We start from the raw sequence: 22,662 nt of genomic DNA on the forward strand, positions 1-22,662 counted from the left end.
TGACCAGACAAAATCTCTTTTTCTTTGTGCCCATTTCTGCTTGTTAAGCTGCTGGCTGCGTTGTCGTTATATGCTGTTTTTGTTATTGCTACAAAACTCACAGCGTGGTGCCCATTTTTGCATAAAGTCTTTTAATCAAAGAAAAGAAAATCATATCACAGAACTTATAGCAGAGGAAAAAAACAACACTTTTTCTGCTGTCGATTTTCAGACAAGTTGGAACAAAAGAAAGACAATTTATGGCTGACACTATGTATGATATTTCAGTTTATTACACACTGGGTCACTCATATTGTGAGTCTCGATAATGATCTAGGAACTCAGAGGAGACTTTTGTCTCAACTAACAACTGTTGATATCAATCACCAGGACGTTTTCTCAAACATTTCTATTATTACAAATACAAAATGTTCAATAAAAAATTGGAAATTCAGTGCTATCATAACAGTTGGAAGGGATACGAGATCATATCAAGAAACGTTACAATATTAGGCAAAGCTAGAAGGTCTCGAAACAGTCCATAAACTGAGGCAAATTGATTTAACAGGTTTCTTCTACTACAGTATGAAAACACGCCACATTGTCAGAGAAATATATGACCATCGTAAAGCACATGTTTTAAAAAAGAAAAGTATTTTTTAACCACTTGTTTCAACACTAAAATAAATATAATAAATCTATGAATAATGCCATTATAGAGGAATTTCACCATCAAAACAACTGTGTGGAAATTTCAAACTGTCACATTTGTGGAGGGGTGTTGGTGATGGATTACGTTAAGCACGAACAATAATGCACTGACTCGTTCTAGCTGTAACAAGTGCCAATTAGAGAAATGCCACTGCTCTGTAGATGCTGACCCGTCCACCCATCCGCTGCCCCCACGCTGCCGTCTCAGCCTCCCAGACGCACACACCGAGGCACTAAACAGCTCGCTCGGGTACCCATGAAGGAAATGGCTAAAACAGATCTGTCTGCTGAAAGCATCTGCTCGAGTCTCGATGTCTGGCCCCAAAATTTACTAACCGTAGTATCACTTGTCCTCTTGTTGCTGAATCAGGCTCCAGCAGTCGAGACCAGTCGAAGCCAAGAACATTGTTAAGCATCAGATTTAAGTCGCTGTTGAGATAATACGGATGCTGTTCAGTAAATTGTCCTCATATCAAAAAGACATGATCTGAACAAGCTGCTCCGAATATAATTTGTGAATGTTTCCTGGCAGTTTCTGATATCACACAGACTCCGTAGCTTCATATTTGGCCGGCCCTGGATGCCCTGATGGTATCTGTGCCTGTCTATTACAGCAAAACAAAATTATCACTACTGGAGGGCAAACCTGAAACTCAAAGAAAATGTTAAAGAAACTGAATTAATGTGGAGCTTTTTTTCTCATCACAAAGACGTATGGAAACTCCATTACTTCGTCTTTTTTAATGAAAAGCTATAGACGGGTTTCTTTACAATGAAATGAGGATGTGTGTGCAGCAGGCGGGTAGAAAACTCATTTTCACAGTGTCATGATGACACACAGATATTTTCATTGTTTTGGAAAGAACTTGTTTTGAACTAATATAGTTGCAGTTTATAGGCAAATTTTATATGTGGCATCTTACGTTTCCAAAATTTGTGTTTGTTTTACAGACATTGGATGTTGGCTCTAACATGGCTGTTGCACTGTAGTGATAGGTGGGAATATTTTTTGTGTAAAAATGAATAACAAAAAAATGTGACAAAGTGCAGTGAAAACAAAGTTAACTATTTCATATTTACTACCATCTCGTCAAACACACACACTTGGTCAGTGGCCTTACACGTAAAGCTATGACAAAAAAAATGATTCCATCATGGTTCCTATATGGTTTTCCACCACTTGAGTTTTGACTGGCGCTCTTTAATTACATCATGTTTTTGCATTGTCTTTTTGGGCACTCAAGCCCCCAGGAAGTGGGTTGGTGCTAGAATGAATCGTCCAGAGGGTACACTCAGATGCCGTCAGTCTCTAGTTTATTTCGACTGTGAATTTGGGCTTTTAAATATTGGAATCTATTAAGATGTTCTCTGTTTTGGAGCCGGCCTCAAGTGGCCACTCCAGGAAGTGCAGTTTTTGCACTTCCATGTTGGCTTCATTTTTCAGTCTTCGAGGTTGCCATTTAGAAAAGCTCCTATAGGTCGCAAGTCACAGTGGTTGGAGGACTCGTTGGAAAATCCAGGGCTCTGACCAGAACTAATAGCTCATTATTCACTCTGAGCTGAATGACGGGCTTCCTTGTGGGATATAGAACATTTTCCACAAATTATGCAACCATTTGTGCATTATATGGCAAAAACGACTTCTTCTCCGAAGCTCTCGGTCATTAGTCATGTCCTCTACCCCCGTGTGCACACATATCTCAATGTTCACAAGCCCGCCTGTTACAGGAAAAGAAAACCACTGGGGGGTAAACTGGAGGAAGATAATGTAAATAAAAACCAAATTTAGTTTTATTCTCATTACAAAGATATATGGAACCTCCATTATGTATTTTTTAAATTAAAAGCTATAAATGCTTTACTATTTTTCACCCGAACAATTACTTTTCTAAAACTTTACGTTTTTATGAGGAGAAAAATAGATATGCGGGGACCTATTGAAGGAAATTTTTCTGATACGAAGTCAACTGATAGAATAGTGCCGCTATAGTCTTTCTCTTAATCACATCAGATATCTCCAAAAATAATCAATGCCCCACATGTTGCAGATCAAACATCTGGATGGCAAATTTAAACACACACTTCCTGTACAGCAGCGTGATAAATGACAGGATAAACATCAAGAAAGTTGCATGTTTCTAAGATTAAATGATGAATGTGTTCACCTTTTTCCAGAGTTTTCTCAGTCATCACCACCAACGAAGCTACATATATTCAAAATGTTCAATTTTTTTTAATATTTACCTATCATTATATCTTTTCTGGTTAGGAAAAACAAAACATATAGACGGCTGTACATGAAACTATACACATCCACTAAACACCTGCTCAGAAAAAAGAATAATGGGAGATGAAAAAGTGCTTTCTAACAGTGTTTGAAGGAAAACATGAGCGTTTATGTGAGTTTCATCTGGAGGAAAAGGGTGAGAATTGCTTAAAAGCAAACATCAAACAGAGAAGGAGGTAAGGGTGTGTAATGTGTGCTCACAATTTTCCTGTTTGCAGAAACCTCCAGAGCTCCAGCAGCAAAAAAAGCTATTGTCAAAATTGTAAAATCTTTTCTTTCTAGGATGTCTTTCAGTTTTTGTTGTTTTTTATAAGCAGCTTGTGCCTTCGTCAGCCTGAGCGTATTGGCCTGATTTCTTTCATAAACATGGAAAGAAGGCAATGAGCAGTGACAGAAAAAAACCCCTAAAAATTAGCAAGAAATTTGGATCCCACTGGATCACCTGGTAGAGCGGGCGCCTCGTGTACAAAAGCTATGCCCTTGCTACAGCGACTGCAGTCTTGATTCAAACCTCGGCATTTGCTGCATGTCATTCCCTAATTCTCTGCCTCCCTTTCACGCTGTGGCTGTAACTGTCTAATAAAGGCCACAAAAAATCCTCAAAAATAATCTGTAAAAAAAAGAGGAAGGAATCAGTGAAAAGTACAAGAAATTTGCCTGAAAATTTGTAAAAGAAAAAAAAGTTAAATAAAAAAACAAGGCAAATCATACTTGAGGAAAAAGTGCTAAAAAAACAGTTATGTAACAGAATTGAAGTATGTTATTGTCGTAATTATAAAACATGTATATAAAATTATTAAATTAAATTATAGAATGATTTGCCTTGTTATTTTATTTAAATTTTTTTTTTTTTACAAATTATAAGGCAAATTTCTTTTAATTTATTTTCTAAGTCTACTAATTTCTTGCAATTTTTGGAACAACTTGCCAAGCTGCTTATTGCCTTTTCTCCATGTTTTTAAAGGAAATCACACCAATTTGCTCAAAGGTTCAGAGGTTCAAATATTGTGGAAAGCATCTGAAAGCAGCGCAAGATAAATTATGTTGCTCCAGGTTTCAAAGATGTTGTTAAAAATTTGAAAATAATTTTAGAATGGTTATCAGTAACAACACTGCAGCCAGTTTGCTCTCGTGAATACCAATAATCCTGTTGTTTTTTCCTCCTCATTACAGAAAAGTTCTTGTCCTGGCTGCTTGTATGAACACACTAAAACTGCAAATTGCCAATTTGAGAATATTTTAGTTTCTACCTGATCCAACCTCTCCCCTCAACACGCAGCAGATCAGATAATTGCTTATGTTATTGATGAAACTGGAAGTACAGTGAATCAGCTGGAGCTTTGAAATTCATTTTGCTATTCACAAACAATAACGACGAATGGAGCAGTTTTACATCTAATAGTTCCAAAATGCTACAGTTCAGAATGGTTTTTATGCTAATACAGCATTTTAAAATTCAATGACAGAGAGCTGGAGAGTTTTTGAAATTGCTTCAGATCCAGTTGAAGTTTTTTTCTTCTCTGGCCGAGTCCTCAGCACTCGGTGAAACTTCCGCTGCTCTCCATCAAAGAGTCTCTGCAGCTCAAAGCTGAATCTTAAGCCTGTGGAAAGTCTCCACTGAGATCCGTCCACCTCATATTAAATGTCTGCACACCGGACGCCCAGCCAGTCTCCTCACAGGACGACGAGGGCAGCTCTGGGTCATCACAACACCCACACTTCAAATCCTAAAACCCGAAAAGACTGCACTTCACACAACTAACTGACTTGACGGTGGTCCTAAATCAGTTCTTTGGAGCGCTCTGGGACCAGACTCGAGGAAGGGAGGGACTGTGAGAGAGGGAGATAGGGAGAGAGAGGGAGAGACGGTGGGGTTGTGTTTCTCCTCAATCAGACAGACAGGAAGTGGATCAGCAGGAGGGAGGAAACCCCCTTCTGGGCTGCTGGGTCACAGGTGGCTCTGCTCAGGGACTCGCAGGGGGCCGGGGGGAGGGGCAGGAGCCTTGGCTGTCAAAGCTGGCTGTCCTCGCCTTCCACTGCAGGACACACAGACACAAGGACGTGATTCATAACACATATGCTGCCTCTTTTTTCAGCACTGTCATTTGCAGGTCAACCCAAAATATCTGTACAAAGGTGTCAGTGCTCTGGAAACATATGAACAACGTGTTTTTGAGATTAATTTTCCTTTATAGTATGGTGTGGGTACAAGAAAATAATAAAAGATACATTTAAATAATATAAAAAATAAAATAAAACAATTAATGAATTATGAAATTATAAAACTGAAAATCATAAAAACAATGATTATAATTAATTATATTATTATTATTATTAATTATAATAATAAATGAGTCAATAAAAATAATGTACTGATAAAACAATATATTATTGTTGTCACTACCACTACTACTACTACTACTACTACTACTAATAATAATAATAATTTTATCGTTTTTTTGTAAGAAAGGATTAAAAAACAACAACAACGAAAAACAACCAGATTTTAAAAATGAAATAAAATGAACTGCAACAATGTAAAAATACAGCTATACCCTGCAGGCTCTCTATAGGCTTTTAAGTACAATCACATCACAGCAGTTTCACCCTCTTTACATTGGCTCCATGTTTGTTTTAGGATTTATTTTAAGATCTTATTAATCTCCTCATGGCCTGACTCCTGATTTTATTTCGGTCCCTTTAATCCTTTATGAGCCATTGTGTAATTTGAGAGCAGAGATCTTTTGTTTATTTGTTTTTTAACCCAAAGTCCAGGATGACCACAAATTTGGGACAGAGCCTTTGCAGTCAGGGCCCCGAGGCTCTGGAACGACTCGAGGAAATAAGGCTGTCTGAGCCGGTGTCTGACAAAAACTTTAATCAGAAGGCATATTCTGAGCTGTTGGCCTATTCATCTCATTGATTTAGTTTACGACATTTTAGTTTGTTTCATTCTCCCTGTGTTTTTAATGTGTTGAGTTTTATTGTTCGCTTCGAGTAGTGAAAAGGTGCTACATGAATACATTTCTGTAGAAAAGAAAGAATAAAGTAAACACAGAAAAACAAAAAAGTATTAAACAAATAAATATGTGTTTAAATACATTAAAAAAAACCCTCTTTGTTAAGGCATTCTGAGCCTTAGTAATGTAAAGAAAACATTGAAAGTACAGCACAAAATAAATTTATATCTATACATTTTTTTTTACCCCAAAACTTCTAAAATTCCCATCATGCTTCGGGAGATGTAAACAGGAAGTATACATTTGTAATGGATTCAGTGGAATGGTGGATGTAGCTAGCTGGCTGCCGGAAATGACTATAGTAACATTTTCTTTTTAAACACAGACATTTATATGTATTGTGAAGAATTTGCACCATTTAAAATACGCCGAATTAGCCATTAGAAGTTCGTGTTTGCATTGTATCCATGAATTTAAAGGTCACTATCAGCGCAGTACTCTGAAACTGAAGTAAAGTTAAAAATGTGAAAATTTTCAGGCAAGTTCGGGATTCATGATTATCGTCTTTTTTTCTGTGATTTCTACGCGGGTTTAAGGACGTTTCTTCGCCATTGAAATCGATGATAATGACATCCTCGGAAAGAGTAAGTGACAATTAAATGAAAAATACGTGTGTTGTGTATGTGTGTTCAGATTTGATTGAGTTGCGAGTCCGAGACGGAGTTTGGTTTTTGACGCAAGTAGCGTTAGCCTAGCTTAATTGCCTTTGCAGCTTCAGCTGAGTGACTGTTGGTTACAGTAATTACCGCCAATATGCAGCTGTTCCTTTAACCACCAGCGCTGGAGAGTAACTAGTTACACCTAACTAATTTCTGTAATGAAAGTACAAAATAAATGTAATTGTAATCAGTGGGTAATGTGAGTTTTCATGTTTTTATTCAACGCTTTTTTATAAACAAACTCAATTTTGTGGCATTTTGATACTCCGTGGTATTATACCTGCGGACCAAATCTCAAAAATCCGAGAAATGTCCTAAAAAGCTGCCCATACCTAGAACCGACCCTGCTGTTATACAGTGTTTATAGGTCTTTTGAGCTTTACTGCCCTATGTAAAACATTTCTTAGAGAAGTAATCAAAAAGAAATCAAATGTAATAAATTACCTTAATGAATTAATTGAAATATTTATCTAACTTATTACATTTCAGTGTAATACAGAGTAATCTGTGCCCTTCTCAATGCTGTTAATCTTTATTGCCTCATGGCTCCCCTTAAACTATGAGCTGGAAATTACAATCTAAGCCCCTGATATTGCATCCTAAATGATAAATACTCACAGAGTACTCACTGAAAATGATTTCAGTCAAACCCACCTCCTTCTCAGACTTCTTGGACTCCAGCAGGGGGTGCCAGTGTGCAATGGGCTTGCGTGGATAAGCCAGCATCTCGTTCCAGTGGTCCCTGCCAAGTCCCTCTGCATGGCATCCAACCCTCATCACACCAATGATCTCATTATGACCTACCCTGTGGGGACACACACGTACTGAACGTATGAACACATCTGACTTAACCTGACAAGACAACTCATACATCAAGTTGTTTTTTTTCACTCACTAATTGCAAGAAGGACATTTTGTAATAAAAGGAGACAGACATCTGAGTGTGGTTGTCCTGACGATTGATACAGCGAATCTGCAGCTGATTGTCGCTGTGACTCATCTCAGGAAGGAGATCATCGCTCCATTAACAATGGCTGAAGTGTAAATGAACGCCCTATTAATCCCCTATTATTAGCACAGCCGGATTTAATCCTGAGTATGAGTGCAGACAGTAAAGGGAACACAAGAGGCTAGATTACTAAATCGTGTCTGCTCCTTTTATACTACACAGTATTAAAAAAAATCTGACCTTTAACACACGTGCTCTCATTCTGTCAGCTGTCTGCACTTTTTCCTTTTTCCTTTTATAGCTTCATACTGTCGAGGTGCTGTAGTGCACTCCTCTTTTTCTGAAAAACTATGATTTTAAAAATGAAGAATACATATTTCTACCAAAATAAATTTGCAAAAAATCTTAAAATTTAATCTTTTCCTTTGCTCTTATTGAAAAAGATAGGAATCTATGCGTATACAATAATTGTGTCACTAAAAATGAGTTTTTAATGTATTTATTCACACTTGTGTAAGTTGAATATTAGACCACGATTAGTTATGAACTAGATTTGATGCCTAAATTCATTTCCAACGTATCTGGCAACAGAGGGCATCTCAGTGTTTTCTGCCCTCAAGAAGTAATACTACACATCTGTAAGATGCAATATGAACGATAGAAACAAACTCATAACTGTAACAGTGTGCTTGATTTAGGGGCCTTACACATCGTCTACGATGCTGTTGCTTTTTCCGCTGTGATCTCAAGATAGTGATGGGGAAAAATCATCAGCATAGAATTGCTTTTTTTGCATAGCAATATTATACTGATACACAAATGCCAAGTATCTTTTTTTAATTTAAAGTGTTAATACTGCAAAAATTAAAATGTAACTTTTGTTAGTCTAGTAAACTAATAAAATCAACATCTTTTCAATCCACAAGAAACATTTTGCTAAAATAAAAATGACTAAAGTGAGATGAAGAAACTGAAAATGTTATATGACAAAACCGACGTTGACAAAAGTTTTGTAAAATATTACAATATTGCACTACTTAGCATATTACAATATGTTCAAAATCGCGATAATATTGTATTGTCACTCAAGCACCGTGTTGATATTATAGGTATTATATCATACATGCAAAATGCATTTTTGAGTTGAGGGGGACTTTTATGCTTTTTGTTGTAAACACTTTGTATTTATTGTCCTGGTCTGTTGGTTTTAAATCGGTTTGTACGTACAAGTCGTAGTCCATGACAGAGATGTGCAGGCTGACGTGGTCCATGCTGTCAGGCGGGATGTCAAAGATGATGGCCTCATTGTAGGTGGGATTCAGCGTGTTCTTCTTTATGCTCGTCTTCTTCTTTTTCAAACGTCTCCCGTCACATATGAGCGACACTTTGACGTAGGGATCTGATCGGCGAGAGAGAGAGGAAAAGTGACTTCATCCAAACAGGAAGTGCTGATAATTAAATCTCATCATGCTTCAAGTTAGCCATCTTTTTTTTTTCAGAAGCTGCCAGAGCAATAATTAGCATGAAGAGAAGATCAGGCTTGTGGGATTATTAAGAACAGAGCTTTTACAAATGTTTGCCTTGACTGCCAAATCATCTTCAAAGAATTCGGTAAAGATAGAGCCATCAGTGGCCTATTTCATCACCCAGTGCGTGTGGTTTTTGTCTTCTTAGGCATGAAAGCAACCCTGGAGGAGCTGGCATCGGTTAATGTGTATAAAAGTAGATGAGTCAACGGCTTGTGTAAACAGCGAGCATGAGAGGCCATAGATAGCTTAAACAGCATGACTGAGAGAGCTTCCTGATGAATGCTGATCTCAATCTTCATCAGCCGGTCGCAAATCGCCTCGTATGATCCATTATGCCACGTTTTAGTCAGATGTAAGCTGCCCCGAATCTATAAACAACAAACAAGAGTGCTTGCTTTGCAGCCCAACAAGCCTGAAGGCACAATTTGATAGCCACGGGTTTACGATGCACAGATTGGGATAATGGCAGACAGATAAACCCCTAAAAACTAAGAAAAAAAGGGATTCAAATGTGGACTCTCATTAAAATTTTGAAATGTCATAAAACATGAGAGCGAAAGAGGCCACGTTCACTCAGAATTACACCTTAACCCTGGCATTTATTGCACAATAAATGTCACATTTTACAAGTGATATTAGGATTGTGGGGGAATGGGAAAGTGGCGCAGCAGTCTATTACAATAAACAGACCGCCTGCAACTATTTGCTGACAATGTCTTAATATCGCAAGTGCTGAATATTAATAAGTGCTGAAATAAACAGAATGCAGCTGCGGAGACGACTCTCCGCTGTTTGTTCAATTTATCTGACGTTCCTACAATTGGATATTAAAAGAGGGATCGTTGATGTTGAGACACTGCAGCAAGTGAATCACGCAAAACCGCAAACACACCTGAGTATCCAGTGATGTCCATGGCCTTGAGGTTCCTGCACTTGATGACAGTGAGTGTGAGTCTGCCTGCGGTGGGCAGGTAGCATAGTGAGAACATGATCTCTCCAAGGTCAACACTTTCCTGTGAGAGAAAAAACACACACGCAAGCGAAAAATTTCTTTGAGTTTCTCATTTATATTCCACATAGACGATCCAAAGTCGTGTATAATAAGTGTCTCATCCTCATGTGCTGTTTCCAGGATCAATACTGTGTTTTGTTTATAGCCTGCTCACACAGTTGGTGAAGCAGCAGGAGGTTGAAGAAGCACTCAGATCTGTTACTTAAAGTCCGGGTAAAGTGAATTCAGAGATTTGCTTCAAAACACATTCTAAATGTTGGAAACCGATTGTTGAAAACATGAGTTAGACGGTTGATTGTTTTTTCACCATTGTCTTGTTTTAAGATTTTTTGGGCGGGCCTAAACCCATACCTCGATGATGCAATGGAGCTATACTCAGCATAACCCCGCCCCGACAATGTAGCAATATAAAAACGAGAAGCATCATTAGCATAGTCCCGCTATTGGGCGTGGCCTCCGCTCCTCCAGCCGGCACGCCCCCAGCGGTTCAGATCAGAGAGTACTGTGCATTTTTTCATGATTTTGAGACCGTCTTTGCATACTTAACAATTTTTTTGGTCATTCACATTTGGTCGGTGTTTAATAACACATGTTTCTGTGATGTGACAGAACACATTTTAATTATCACTTTACCCAGACTTTAAGTGACAGTAGCACAATACTCGCACATAGAAATACTCTGTTTTAAGTAAAAGTCATGTGTTCAAATTCTTAAGTAAAAGTACATAAGTATTAGATTAAAATTTACTTATAGTACACATATTAAAATTACTTATTATGCAGAATAGCCCATTTCAGAATCACATATATAATTTTACTGGATAATAATTAGTGTTGCATGATGTGTTCATGAATTTAATGCTGCAGCTGATAAAGGTGGGATAATTTGAACTATATATGCTGTTGCAGAGCTCAGTGGTTTTGTATGTGACATTCAGAGCATTTATGCAGCAGAGAACTAATATTTGCTATGTAAAGATACAGTGGAGTGATGGCTTCCTGAGGAGAGATTGAAGTCATGCTGTCGTAATCCGAGTTTCTCTGTGTGTTGTTGTGGTACTGGTAGCTCGGCCAGCTGTGTGTGCATGTTAGTGTACGTGAGTCACTGTGTGCGTATCACTGATGTATAAAGAGAAATGGATACAGTTCAGCACACCTCCATCCTCCAGTACCCGCCTTAATCACTGACATCGTTTCCTCTGTCAGCACTGACGCTGGCTCAGTCACCCCCATGTTGAGAGCCGAGTGCAGACAATCTCTGCTCCAACTCTAAATGTACTCTGAATGTTGCATGCAGCTCCTTAAACCTATAATAATGTATCATCATTTATTAGTTTATTCATATTTTGTATAAATAATCTAAATCTGCAAAGTAAATAGTGACTTAATCAATCAAATAAATAGTGGTGGATTCTAGTAGAACAGAAGTATAAAGTAGCATAAAATGGAAATACTCACGTAAAGTACCTCAAAAATTCACTCATGTACATTACTTGAGTTAATAGTTACTTTCCATCCCTGGTTAAGACTAACACAAAGGATTTAAATATTTAAAGTACCACTGGGTTAACTGTTATCATCTTAACTTCTGTAATGAAATTGAAAAAAACTTTGTTTTATGCCTCCTGTTGCCCAAAGTAATAAGATCAGACTTACAGCTGAGACTAGTAAACTAACTAATTAGAGCACAGACTGCACACAAAGGTGTATAAAAGAGCTAATATGATGCAGAATAATGCAACTTCTCAATTTGTACTTTGCCTTGAAAAATAACTGCATCATGAGTCTTTTGTTTGGTAAGTGCAGCTTTGTTTTATATGAGCCGCAGGAGGAGAGCAGGCGGGTTGTGTTGAGAGACAAATGGATAATGTTTGCTGAAAAGCACAGTGCAAGTTAGAGAATGAGTTATTCTTATTTTGTACCATTTTGTGCTTCAACTATGGAGATAATGAGCTTAGTTTAGCACAAAGAAAGAAAACAGGTGGAAACAAGCAAGCCTGGTTCTGTCCAAAGTCCAAAGGCCTGATCACACCTGAAAGTGGCAGAGGATTATACATCATTTTGATTTTATTTTATTAAAGGTTTGAAAAGGGGAAAAGCTTTGTGGCTTTACCATTGTTAGATTGGTTTGTAATGAGTCAATAAGTTCACACATTTATCTCACGAGATGTACAGTAAGATTGTACCAGTAACTCGTGCTTCGTAACCCTCTGCAAACAATTCCTCCTTTTTTAATGTATTATTTGTAATTTTTTATTGTTAAAAGTAAGAAAAGAATGCAAAACGGAAATGCTCCTAGTTGTCTCAGCCAGCTTGAGTGGCGTGCCAGTGTTACACAAAAGGGAACATGCTGTCCGACCATGCTGCGGTCAGACAGCATGTTATTAGTGGTATTTAAGATTAAGGGCCACTTCAGCATTTAAATGGACCAAAGTGACATTTGCAGGTGCATTTACATGCTGTTTAATGTGCTGCAGCTGAGCACTTAATTAGTGCCTAGCCTGCAGACTGACGTGAACAGTGAACTTTTCACTGGTGGTCGCTGGTTTAAAATGAAGAGCAGGACAAGATGCGTGCTGATCTAACTGATATGTTGTTAGTTAGATGAGATGGAGACTTTAGCAGGAAAGCTAATGAATTAATGCAAAACCAGGAGGCGCCATCATGAACAGTGGTGGAAAGAAGAATTCCTTTGCTCGAGTATAAGTACTTACACCGCACTGTGAAAATACTGTTACAAGTAAAAGATCTACATTGAAAATGTTACTTAGGTAAAAGTAAGCACAATCAGAAAAAAAGTACTTGAAGTATTAAAAGTAACTCATGTAACCCAAATTTAAAAAAAAATAAAAAAATAAAAAAACACCCCAAAAACTCAAAATTAGTTAAAAAAAAATAGAAAACATCCCCTCAAATAAAATAAAAAAAATCCCCCAAAACTCAAAAAATAATAAAATAAAATATAAAAAACCAAAACACTAAAAAACTAAAAATATTTATCACTTAACTGTTTACGTACTTAATTTACTTTTATTCGTATGGGTGCAACACGAGCTCGCAGCAGGCTGGGGGTGAGCGATAGTGGATCAGTCAGTGGAGAGTAGCAGCGCTCGAGATGCTCAGGTTCTGCTGCACCACGTATGTGTGTGTATGTGTGAGTCGGAGCAGCAAAAAAATGCACCCCTTAAAGACACCACAAAGACACCCAGCATGCTTTTCATGTTACGTGACTTTTTTGGTACAAACATTTACCCGCCAGTGTAGCAGCTGGCCATTAATCTACCCGCATTTGGCAGGTGTTAGTCTGGGACCCTGTGTGGAAACATGCCCACTGCCCAGCCTTTGGTCCTTACTGGTTGCTCGGATGCTCTGTGCCGTGCTACACCCAGGTCTGGCGACGCTTATTCAGCGATCAGTTGGTAATGCCATCCTGGTGGCGAGAACACATTGCTGCGGTTACATTATGTGCGGCATAACAGCACTTAACCACTAAAATCCCTGTCCTCTGAAGATGCTTGTGAAGCGCAGAGACTTGACTTACGAACGTGGGTTTGCCGCAGGACTCTGTATTATCGACTTCCAGCTTGCAGTGGACTGCAGCACAGACATGAGATTCATCTTCTCATCTTAACAGAATTTCTTGATGATAAATTGTAAATAATAAATCAGAAATCATCCTAATTAAGACAAAAAACCCTTCTGAGTTTTTCTTTTGTACCCTGATGTAGTTAAAGGTGCCACAGGCCTCACCACCAACAGTACACAGCTATTTAATTAAGTTGAACAACTGGGCTTCACTTCAAGTCCTTGAGGTTATTTAGCTGTCAATTTCTCCTTGAAACTATTTGGTTTAGTTCTGAAATTATGGCCGACCTCCCGATCAACTCTTTTGCCAAACAGAGCGTTCATTACGTTTTCAAAAAACCTAAATTCTGTTTCCAGATGATCATCATCAATCAAGAGGGAGAATAAAAACAAAAATCAAATTTACAGTTTGGTACTTTAACATAATGTAACCTAAATTACCCACATAATTTACAAGTGAATGAGCCTTTTTTGTTTTTTAAAGAGAATCGTATCAGCGAGCTCCCTCATGTAAAAATGTTTTCTATACTTTAAATTGCTTCTGAGACAACCTGCCGACTGAAACATTAGCTTTCACTTGTGTGGAGACATCTTGTTTGAGTACTCACTGAACTAATGAAAGCCCTGTTATCTCCCTCATGCGAGTTCTTAGCCCCACAAACAGTATTAAGGTCGCACAGACCCCTAATCACCTCGAATGAGCTCGGTGAGAACCCCGCTGATTGTCAAACCCCAGCACGTCTGTGTGAGCGCTGCAGTCTTAACGTCTCCTCACACTTACAGCTGCGGTTTGGCTTGCTCTGCTGTGGGAAGTGAGGGATTTCGTTTGAAGGGTGTGAAGGTTCAGCCGTAATGTGAGAGTGCAGCAGAAATGTCAAGTGTTGTAAAAGCATGAAGTGACACTTTGATTGTGCTTGTAGAAACACAGGCGGTTTTGATGCCAGGCCGTATCATCTGAACTGCATTAATCACATTTTAGCCACACTAGCGGCAAAGCTCCAGGGATGTCAGTCTGTCGATAGGTCGTCAGGTCAGCCCATGACTTTGATCCTGACTGAAACTTCTACAGAATATCTAAAGTTATATATCATTACAGACATACAGACGTTGATGGTTCCCAAAGGTCGAAGCAGAGTGCCTCAATTATCAAGTGAAACTATCTACTATATGGATTGGCACAAAATTTCATGCGAAAATTCTTCCAAGATGCTGTAACGGATCCAATCTCCGACCCATAGGCTGTATACCAAGATGGACAACGCACCTCTATTTCCTCTCTCTGTACAAAAATAAAGCCAAAAATATCTTGAATACATTGCTTGGATTTTGTGCTTTCGGAGTCTGAGCTGCCGAAACAAGAAAGTTCGGCCATGGTATCGAGTTCCCACCCATACGCACATTCAACCCAGTCGCAAGTTGCAACATTGATCATGAGCCCACCAATTGGCACATACAGCTGTCAGTCATGATATCAAAAGTCTATTTGATGTGTTCTTTGAGTTTTTAGCTTCGCTCTTGAAGAACCTGTTAAGGTGGAGGTAGCACTGTAGTACCCGAGATCGGTTTTGGTCTTGCGACTGGTATCGAGACCACTTTTAGAGGATCTCGGTCTCGTTTCGGAATCAAATTGATTTTGACCCGGTCTTGTCTCTATTGAGACTGGTCGAGACTACAACCATACTTGCCCCCCCCATACTTGAGACTTCCACTTTTTACTGCCCTCCCTCGCTGTCCTCCCACTGTTACATTTCTCTCGTATTTCTCCCAATTTAGACCCCCTCTACCATGCCCGTAATAATCACGGAGAGACCGGGGGTCACGTCCGCCCCAATCTGTGAAAAAGTTTGACCCCCCAAAATTGTCATTCATCCTGTGTTTTACGTCTTGGTCTCTGTCTCGACTCTGATCTCTGTCAGGTCTTGGTCTCGGGTTAGTAAGGTCTTGACTACAGCACCGGGTTGAGGTGGCGGGGTTGCTAAACCTCAGCATGTTACCACTGTCATTGTAAGCATCTTAGCATGTTGACATTAGCATTTAGCTGTTAGCATGGCAGTAGACTCTTGTGCTGCCTTCACTTTATGAGCAACACAAACTTATTTTCACTGGAAGGTGGAGACATGAAGCTACAAACTGACGCCTGAATCTTGTTTGATGATGGATATGATGCACTACAAACAAAAGTTGAGCTGTCAATGACTCAACCAATCATACGTTTTTGTTTGTAGCTTCGGTTCTGTGTTATTTAGCTGAGTTAAGTGATGCTACACTAGCTTTTCTGTGTATTGCAGTGTACATGAGGATACAACGAGGCAGCAAAATTATGTTCAAATAGGGCTCAGACATTTATGAAAAGCACAGATAATTTGTTGACCAAACACAACTCTTAGATGATGTTAATTTGTTGTGCTTTGTTACAGCCAGCAAAATCACACAAACCTGTGACGACCTAACTACGTTAATGGGTGCTTGAGCAACACTTCAGCAGCGACTCGGTCACACTTTTACATCGTCGCTCATAGACTGTATGCAGCACGAGTCCTTCAGTTCAATTTATTATTAGTCAGTGTAGCGTATTTACATTTTCACTGCTTTATTTATTGAGGTCTAAACTATAGATGCCTTATTTTAAAGAATGATTACCTCTTTGTTTTTAGTCACCTCCACATGATAAATAAACTCCTCCATTTATGGCACGCATTAGCATGTATAAACCTCAGATCGAACACACATGAGAAATAGACTGAAGTCAATAAGTTTACTGCTCGCCCCCACACTCTTTATCTTAGTCGTCCTGAGTTGGTGTTATTGATGATTATCTCTGCTTGATCTATGAACTGAGGAAAGCTGCTGGCTCTTTTCTTTCACACTTCTTTCCTCTGCTAAATACTGGCGTCTCTTCCACTCATTAAGCTGCATAGTGTTTACAAAGTGCCGTCTTTATCTAACCCTAGACTTGTGTTGCGCTCCACTCTGTTTTTTGTTTCGAACTCCACCATCTGTGCATTCTTTATGTTGCCAATCTTGAGTTTAATGTGAGCAAGGGATTTTGTCATAAAATCATTTGGTTGTTCAATAAAGTTTGTGTGCCAAGAAGAGGGCCGCCTGCTTTTCTGCCTTCTAAGCAATAACGCTGAGATTATCGAGCAACCCTTGAAGAAGCTCAAGCTCAACAACTTCAGGGGGAGAACTCCCAGACATAAGTGCTCTGTGGAGGTGATAAAGTGACGAGGAACACTTTGTTCTCGAAAACAACCCCTGAACATCATCTACAAGTAACAAAGCCAACAGAAAAATAATTGCATAAGTGAGCTGTGAGTCAGAAAAATCTTTTGTTTGAGATGTTAACATCTCCCAACTGCAGTCAGTCCCTTTATGTATTTTAATAAGTGACAATTATGTTTCTGTAGGTGGAAAAAAACAAACGGTGTATCTGATTCTTGATAATGCGTTTGCTGTTTTACTGCATTTCTTGTTGATTCAAATTACGGGGCTGCACACAGGATTTTAATTCCCGCGACACACCCCTTAACCTCTCAGAAAATGTTGGCCAGGCATTTTTAATTATTTAGTCACTGTTCGGTTAGATTTTCTTGCAATTTTTAATCCCTGCATGAGGATGCTGAGTTTTGCTCAGATGGAGGATTAGTGAATCCTTTATTTATTGGCCTAAAAGTAGTTACATTTGACATTTTGTGCCCTTTTTTACCAGCATAAGTGCAAAACCCAGCTCAAAGTTAAAGGTCTTGGGGACAGCGTGGCTGTCTCCAAGCATACTTGCTATTTTGGTGGCTTTGCAACAGTGTAAAGTGCAAAAGGTCGAGCTGGAGTCAAACGTAGGTCAGATATGGTATTATATTAAATAAAAAAGCTCTTAGCCAGTCACATCAATGGTCCCATTGTTCTTAAAACAGCTTGATAAATCATAGCAAAGCATGACAAGAACAGCTCAACAAATGACATTAACGTTGTCACTTCCCTTTGTTCCTCTGACCAGCTGCTTTGCTGAGCTACTGTTGGACGGAGATTCTGGACGAGAATCGTCAAGACTACCACCGCCAGATTTTCTGCTTGGACAAACCACAAACAGCAACACTTGAAGAAGTCTTTGAGGAACACTCCTTGGTTTAGCCACTGAAGCCAACTCAAAGTAAGCCCCAAAATACCCACTACCTTTCAGTTTCTTACGCTAAGTCATTGCTGCTCTCCTTTTGACCGGTGGCTGCTCCTTGAGTTGTCAGTCTCGTAACACTACACAGTGACTTTTGGCCAGGGACACACCTAGTTCTAATGTGTCTATATTCAGCACATAACAAAGCCAATTTCCACAAATTAAAATTGTCAGAATGTTGCTTGTGCTGGTCATTGCACCACAAATAAACCATTTAGTATAAAAGTTCCAGAATCAGCTCATGAAAGATTAAGTTTTTCATTGGTGAATGTATAAGCTTCCACAAGTTTGCTTAAACTGAGCAGAGGATGTGCAGTTTTATAATCTTGTATGTCTTGTCAGCCCACACCGCACTGTAAATCACAACTCTTATGCTTGCACTGTGTGGACGAATTTCACGTAAGCAAGGAACCTCCTGTCAGTTTCATCAGTGATATTGCCAATATTCAAACAAGACAATCGTGTCCTAACTTTGCGGGAAAATGCATGTCCTATCTTCATTGTTGACTAATAAGAGAGAGGCACCATTACTGTGTACAAGTTGCAGCAAGTTAGTGTTCTTGTTACAGGAGTCTCAGTCCAAGACTTTAGATTAGACACAACATGTAGAATACTACCCCACTATTATTAAAGGGGCTCCATGCAAAATTCAGAGCTTAAAAGTTGTCTGGACCTGATATCTCATTACAAGCTGTGCCAGTGATATGAAATGGTATTCATTCCTAAGAGGGCCTGGTCATCTCTCCCCTGCATACCCAAACCTCGTTTAGAAGGGTAGTTAACTTTGTGTGGATGGTTAAAATGTGATTCAGAACAATACAACACTATATACAGTACATTTGTTCCTCGTTTTACCGCTTGTTTTTATCTGCTTGCTTAATTTCTGACATCAACTGTCGTCGGTTGTTGCCAAATCTCACAAGACTATGTTGCAAAAAACAGAGACATGTCTAAAACAAAGTTAATTTTCTCCTGATATGTCAGTGTGAAAAAATGCCTTTTCGGTGTCAGAATGCTTAGAGGGGCTGGTGCTCGTAAGGAGTGGGTCCATTATTTACTTTAACGAATACAGGACTTAGGGAACATTCAAAATCTGTACCCTTGTTAACGTTTTCCATAGAAATGAATAGATTCAGGGCTACTGTTAATCTCCTAAAGTGGTGAAACCCACATGACACAGATACAGGAAAGGAATCTGAAGTGCGTTGTCTCAGTTTATCAATGGTCTCTGGATAAACACATGCACTAACATGCATGCATGTTACCACAACAAACCACAGAAAAGCTCAGATTACAACACACACAGAGGTAACATGATTTCATTTTCTGCTCAGGATGCCGTCACTCCACTATATCTTTATATAGCTTTAAAACAAGCTCACTCCAGTGTATAATGACCTTGTTTGACCATTTCCACAGTCCGATTTCCCAAATGGCTGCTCTGAATGCAAGACAGCTGACCAAAACTTCTAATGTGCCAGAAATCTAATCGATTGTCTGGCACGCAGAACATTTATCAGGTGTCATGATCAACGGCATGTCAACAAAAAATGATCTGCCAGAAATTCTGTTAATTACATATACAGTAGCTGCCGACTTGACCCCCCCCTTCAAGTTTCCAGAAAAAGACATGACCTCGGTGTGCTGATTGGTAGCTTTGACCCTGGTTTTATAGATTACATTGAGATGCTTATGTTTCATCTAACAAACGGTAAAAGTTACAATCTGTCATTTGATACTGAATCCATAAGAAACACAAAAAAGCCAATAGATTCTTACACTGGTGGCGTATTGGATGTCCCTCCATATGTTCGTCTCTCTGGAGAGGTCCGACGTCTCAAACAAGTTGTCCAGCACCACCTCCCCGATCATGTCATGACGTGAAAACCGGTCAAAGTCAAAGACGCTCATATGGAGCTTCCTGACCGGCAGGTCACTGTAAGGCACAGGAAACTGGAAGCTCTCGCTGAATGTGGGGTTGAGGGTCTTCCTGTGGACACGAGTCTGGAACTTTTTGCGGTCAGGCAGCAGGTACACCTTCACGTAAGGGTCAGATGTGCCGCACAAGTCCTTGGCAGGCAGGTCTGCCGCTTTGAGGATGTTGACTATGAGGGCCTCATTTTCATAGTCGTACTTGAGAGAGAAATTAATCCTGCCACAGTTTTTGCTGCTGCCGTGCTTGGAGGAATCCTCCGATTCCAGAGTCTTCTGTTGGTAGAGCTCTGGCTGGATGCGGCCGATGCCGGTGGGCTTTTCGTCATTGTCCGCCACGTAGTCATTTCCCAGATCTAGACTGCCTACCTGCATCTGCCTGGGCAGGTGTCTTTTGAATGAATTGTGCCTGCAGGGACAGGAAAGACAGGAAGAAAGAGAGTGAGTGACAGGGAATGGCTTGTGGTTTCAGCTGAAGAAATTCAAAACAGGGAAGTATTAAAGTCAGTGGAGGAAAATTTTGTATTCGAGGACCCTGACACACCAAGTTGACCTCAAACTTGTAGTGCTGACTAGGGTTGGGTTGTTTTCCTGTTTTGCTGGTCTGGTCCGGTGTACAAGCTTAAATGGTTTTGATTTATGCAAACCGGCTGAACTGACATTTGTCATTATGTTACGTTCTGGCAATTTTATAAGAAGCCTAAATCACAAGATAAATCCAAATTGCATTAGTAATAAGAGTTATGACAGCGTGATTAATATAACATTATGTTTGTAAATTTGTTAATGGAGCAACTAGTGTCATACAGATTGTGTAATTTACTGCCAAGCTGAGGCGGCCGCTTTCGGCAACAAGAGAGAAATCAAATTTCAGCAGAGGGAGAAAGGGGGAAGAGCGGCGCACACTGTGCTTGTTTACTTTTTGGGGTTATGAGAGGAGATGACAGAGTTAGTCTATTAAAAAGACTAAAACTTCCATGTGGAAATCTCTGATCTCTTGGGTTATGACTCTGGAAAGAATAGGTCATTATATTGACTGATGGACTCATCTGTTTTTGCAGAAATGGAAGAAACCATTGGAATCTCTGGGATTTCAATGTAATTTAGACTCACAAAGATAAAAACTCTTGACATATGTCTGAATTGGGGACACACATGAATCAGATTGATGCGCAAAATAGTCATTATTTAACCTCATCATATTGTGCCTCTTACTGTGCAATGCCATCACTTCTTTTGCATTAATGGACTAATCAGGTATTGTTATGCAGTGTTCTGGTTTGCATGCCTGCTTGTGGAAAAAACTTGAATAAAGTAAGAGTTAACAAAATTACTAAAACTATCTCAACATGACAACATTTGAGATTTGAAGTCAGTGAAAGAGCTGTCCTTCCTTTCTGCAGGTGTGACAGATGATCTTTTGTTAGTGAGTTTCTATTTATATCCGTCACTCTCTTTGAAAGCACCACAGTGGATGAGGACCGGCTGATTCATGAAGTTGAAATGAGGAATTATTTACACAAAGCCTATTTTTTTTTACTACAAAAACTTAAACATAGTGTCAGCTGGCTGGAGGGAGATCACCAGATAGCTGAAAGTTTCTGCTGAGTTTATTGACGATTGCTAATAACAAGCTAGGCTAATGTTACTTGCTGTTGGCTATCTTTGCTGTATGTAATTTTCAGTGAATATCACAATATGTAGTGATTTGTGATTTGGAGAGTAATGTTACAAACGTAGGACCATAGCAATAGACTTGGCATCAGTGTGGACAGACAGCTCTGTTGTTACACAATGCTACGTAATAGACACTCATTTTATTATGTTCCACTTAGGATTGACTGCGTAATCATGAGGGACACCTGGTAAAATTCGGTAATGCAGTTCAGTCCGATGTTTGGCCTTGGCCAATCCTGGCACCCTTTTTCCCATACCACATTTGGCCATGTCGAGTCAAACCATGCTGCCCCAGTTTGTCTTTCTAGTATCAGCTAAGACACTCCGGGCTGTGCTGGAGATGGATCATCTCTGGAGAAGGGCCAAAAGTGCACCTGACCACCTCCAAGCAGGTAGCGGTGAAGTTTGGCAGACTGTAGCGAACCCCTACGACCTCCCTTATCCCCCTGAGAAAAATGTGTGTGTTACGAGGCTCAAATTACGTCTGTGCAGGCGAGACTAGAGGAAAGATGTTTTTAAAGTCTTTTTGTTCAGCTCTTAGTACTTTTGTAGCTTCTTACTGAATCTCCATGGTTTGTAGTTTTGTTTCTTTTTTCCGTCCCTGTTTTCACTTTAGATGTGTTTGGTTTTATCTGTACTGTAAGTTGTGTTAAGTTACTGCTGATGAAATCAACTTTCCTTATTTTGCTGCTTCACAATAATGGCTTTTACATAACTAAATAACGGGGCACTTTTATTGTAAAGAATCTATAGGAAATTAAATGTGTTTAATGTGTTAAATCACTGAATTATTAACTTAGTGGATTTTCATCTAAAAAAAAAACTTTCCTGACACGGCAGGGAGGAAGAGTGTAGGCAGAAACAGTGAGATGTTGGCTTAAGAGCTGCAGACAGCAGGTTATTGGGCCTCTGCAAACGGCTAATCTCCAACAGGTAAACTTTTACCTGCTGTGCTGTGGGATTAAAAAAAAAAAACAAACACTTGCAGCAAAATAACGGGGGACCTTTAGCTGTTTATCAGTCTGCGGCTTATAAATGTCCTCGCTCAAGACAAGCTGTAATCAGTTAAAGTCACACCTTCATGCAGGTAGCCTTGTTGTAATGGAAATGCAAATCCCTGCCGAGATGGGATGATGTGCTGAGTCAAACTAAAC

The 22,662-nt window shown here is 39.4% G+C and overlaps 1 protein-coding gene across 1 annotated transcript in view; it reads right to left on the minus strand.

The window, feature by feature from the left end:
* Positions 1-4,362: 4,362 nt before the first annotated feature.
* Positions 4,363-22,662, minus strand: part of syt6a (synaptotagmin VIa) — a 75,023-nt gene continuing 56,723 nt past the window's right edge. Inside the window, exons 4-8 of the mRNA XM_042491081.1 lie at positions 19,679-20,240; positions 10,027-10,147; positions 8,833-9,004; positions 7,311-7,461; positions 4,363-5,013 (exon numbers count right to left, since the gene is read on the minus strand). Of these exons, the coding sequence (XP_042347015.1) occupies positions 4,942-5,013; positions 7,311-7,461; positions 8,833-9,004; positions 10,027-10,147; positions 19,679-20,240 (1,078 nt within the window). The 3' untranslated portion in view covers positions 4,363-4,941. The remainder of the gene's footprint in view (positions 5,014-7,310; positions 7,462-8,832; positions 9,005-10,026; positions 10,148-19,678; positions 20,241-22,662) is intronic.

This window comes from Plectropomus leopardus, chromosome 8 (genome assembly GCF_008729295.1).
Source record: "Plectropomus leopardus isolate mb chromosome 8, YSFRI_Pleo_2.0, whole genome shotgun sequence".
Taxonomy (NCBI): Eukaryota; Metazoa; Chordata; class Actinopteri; order Perciformes; family Serranidae; genus Plectropomus; species Plectropomus leopardus.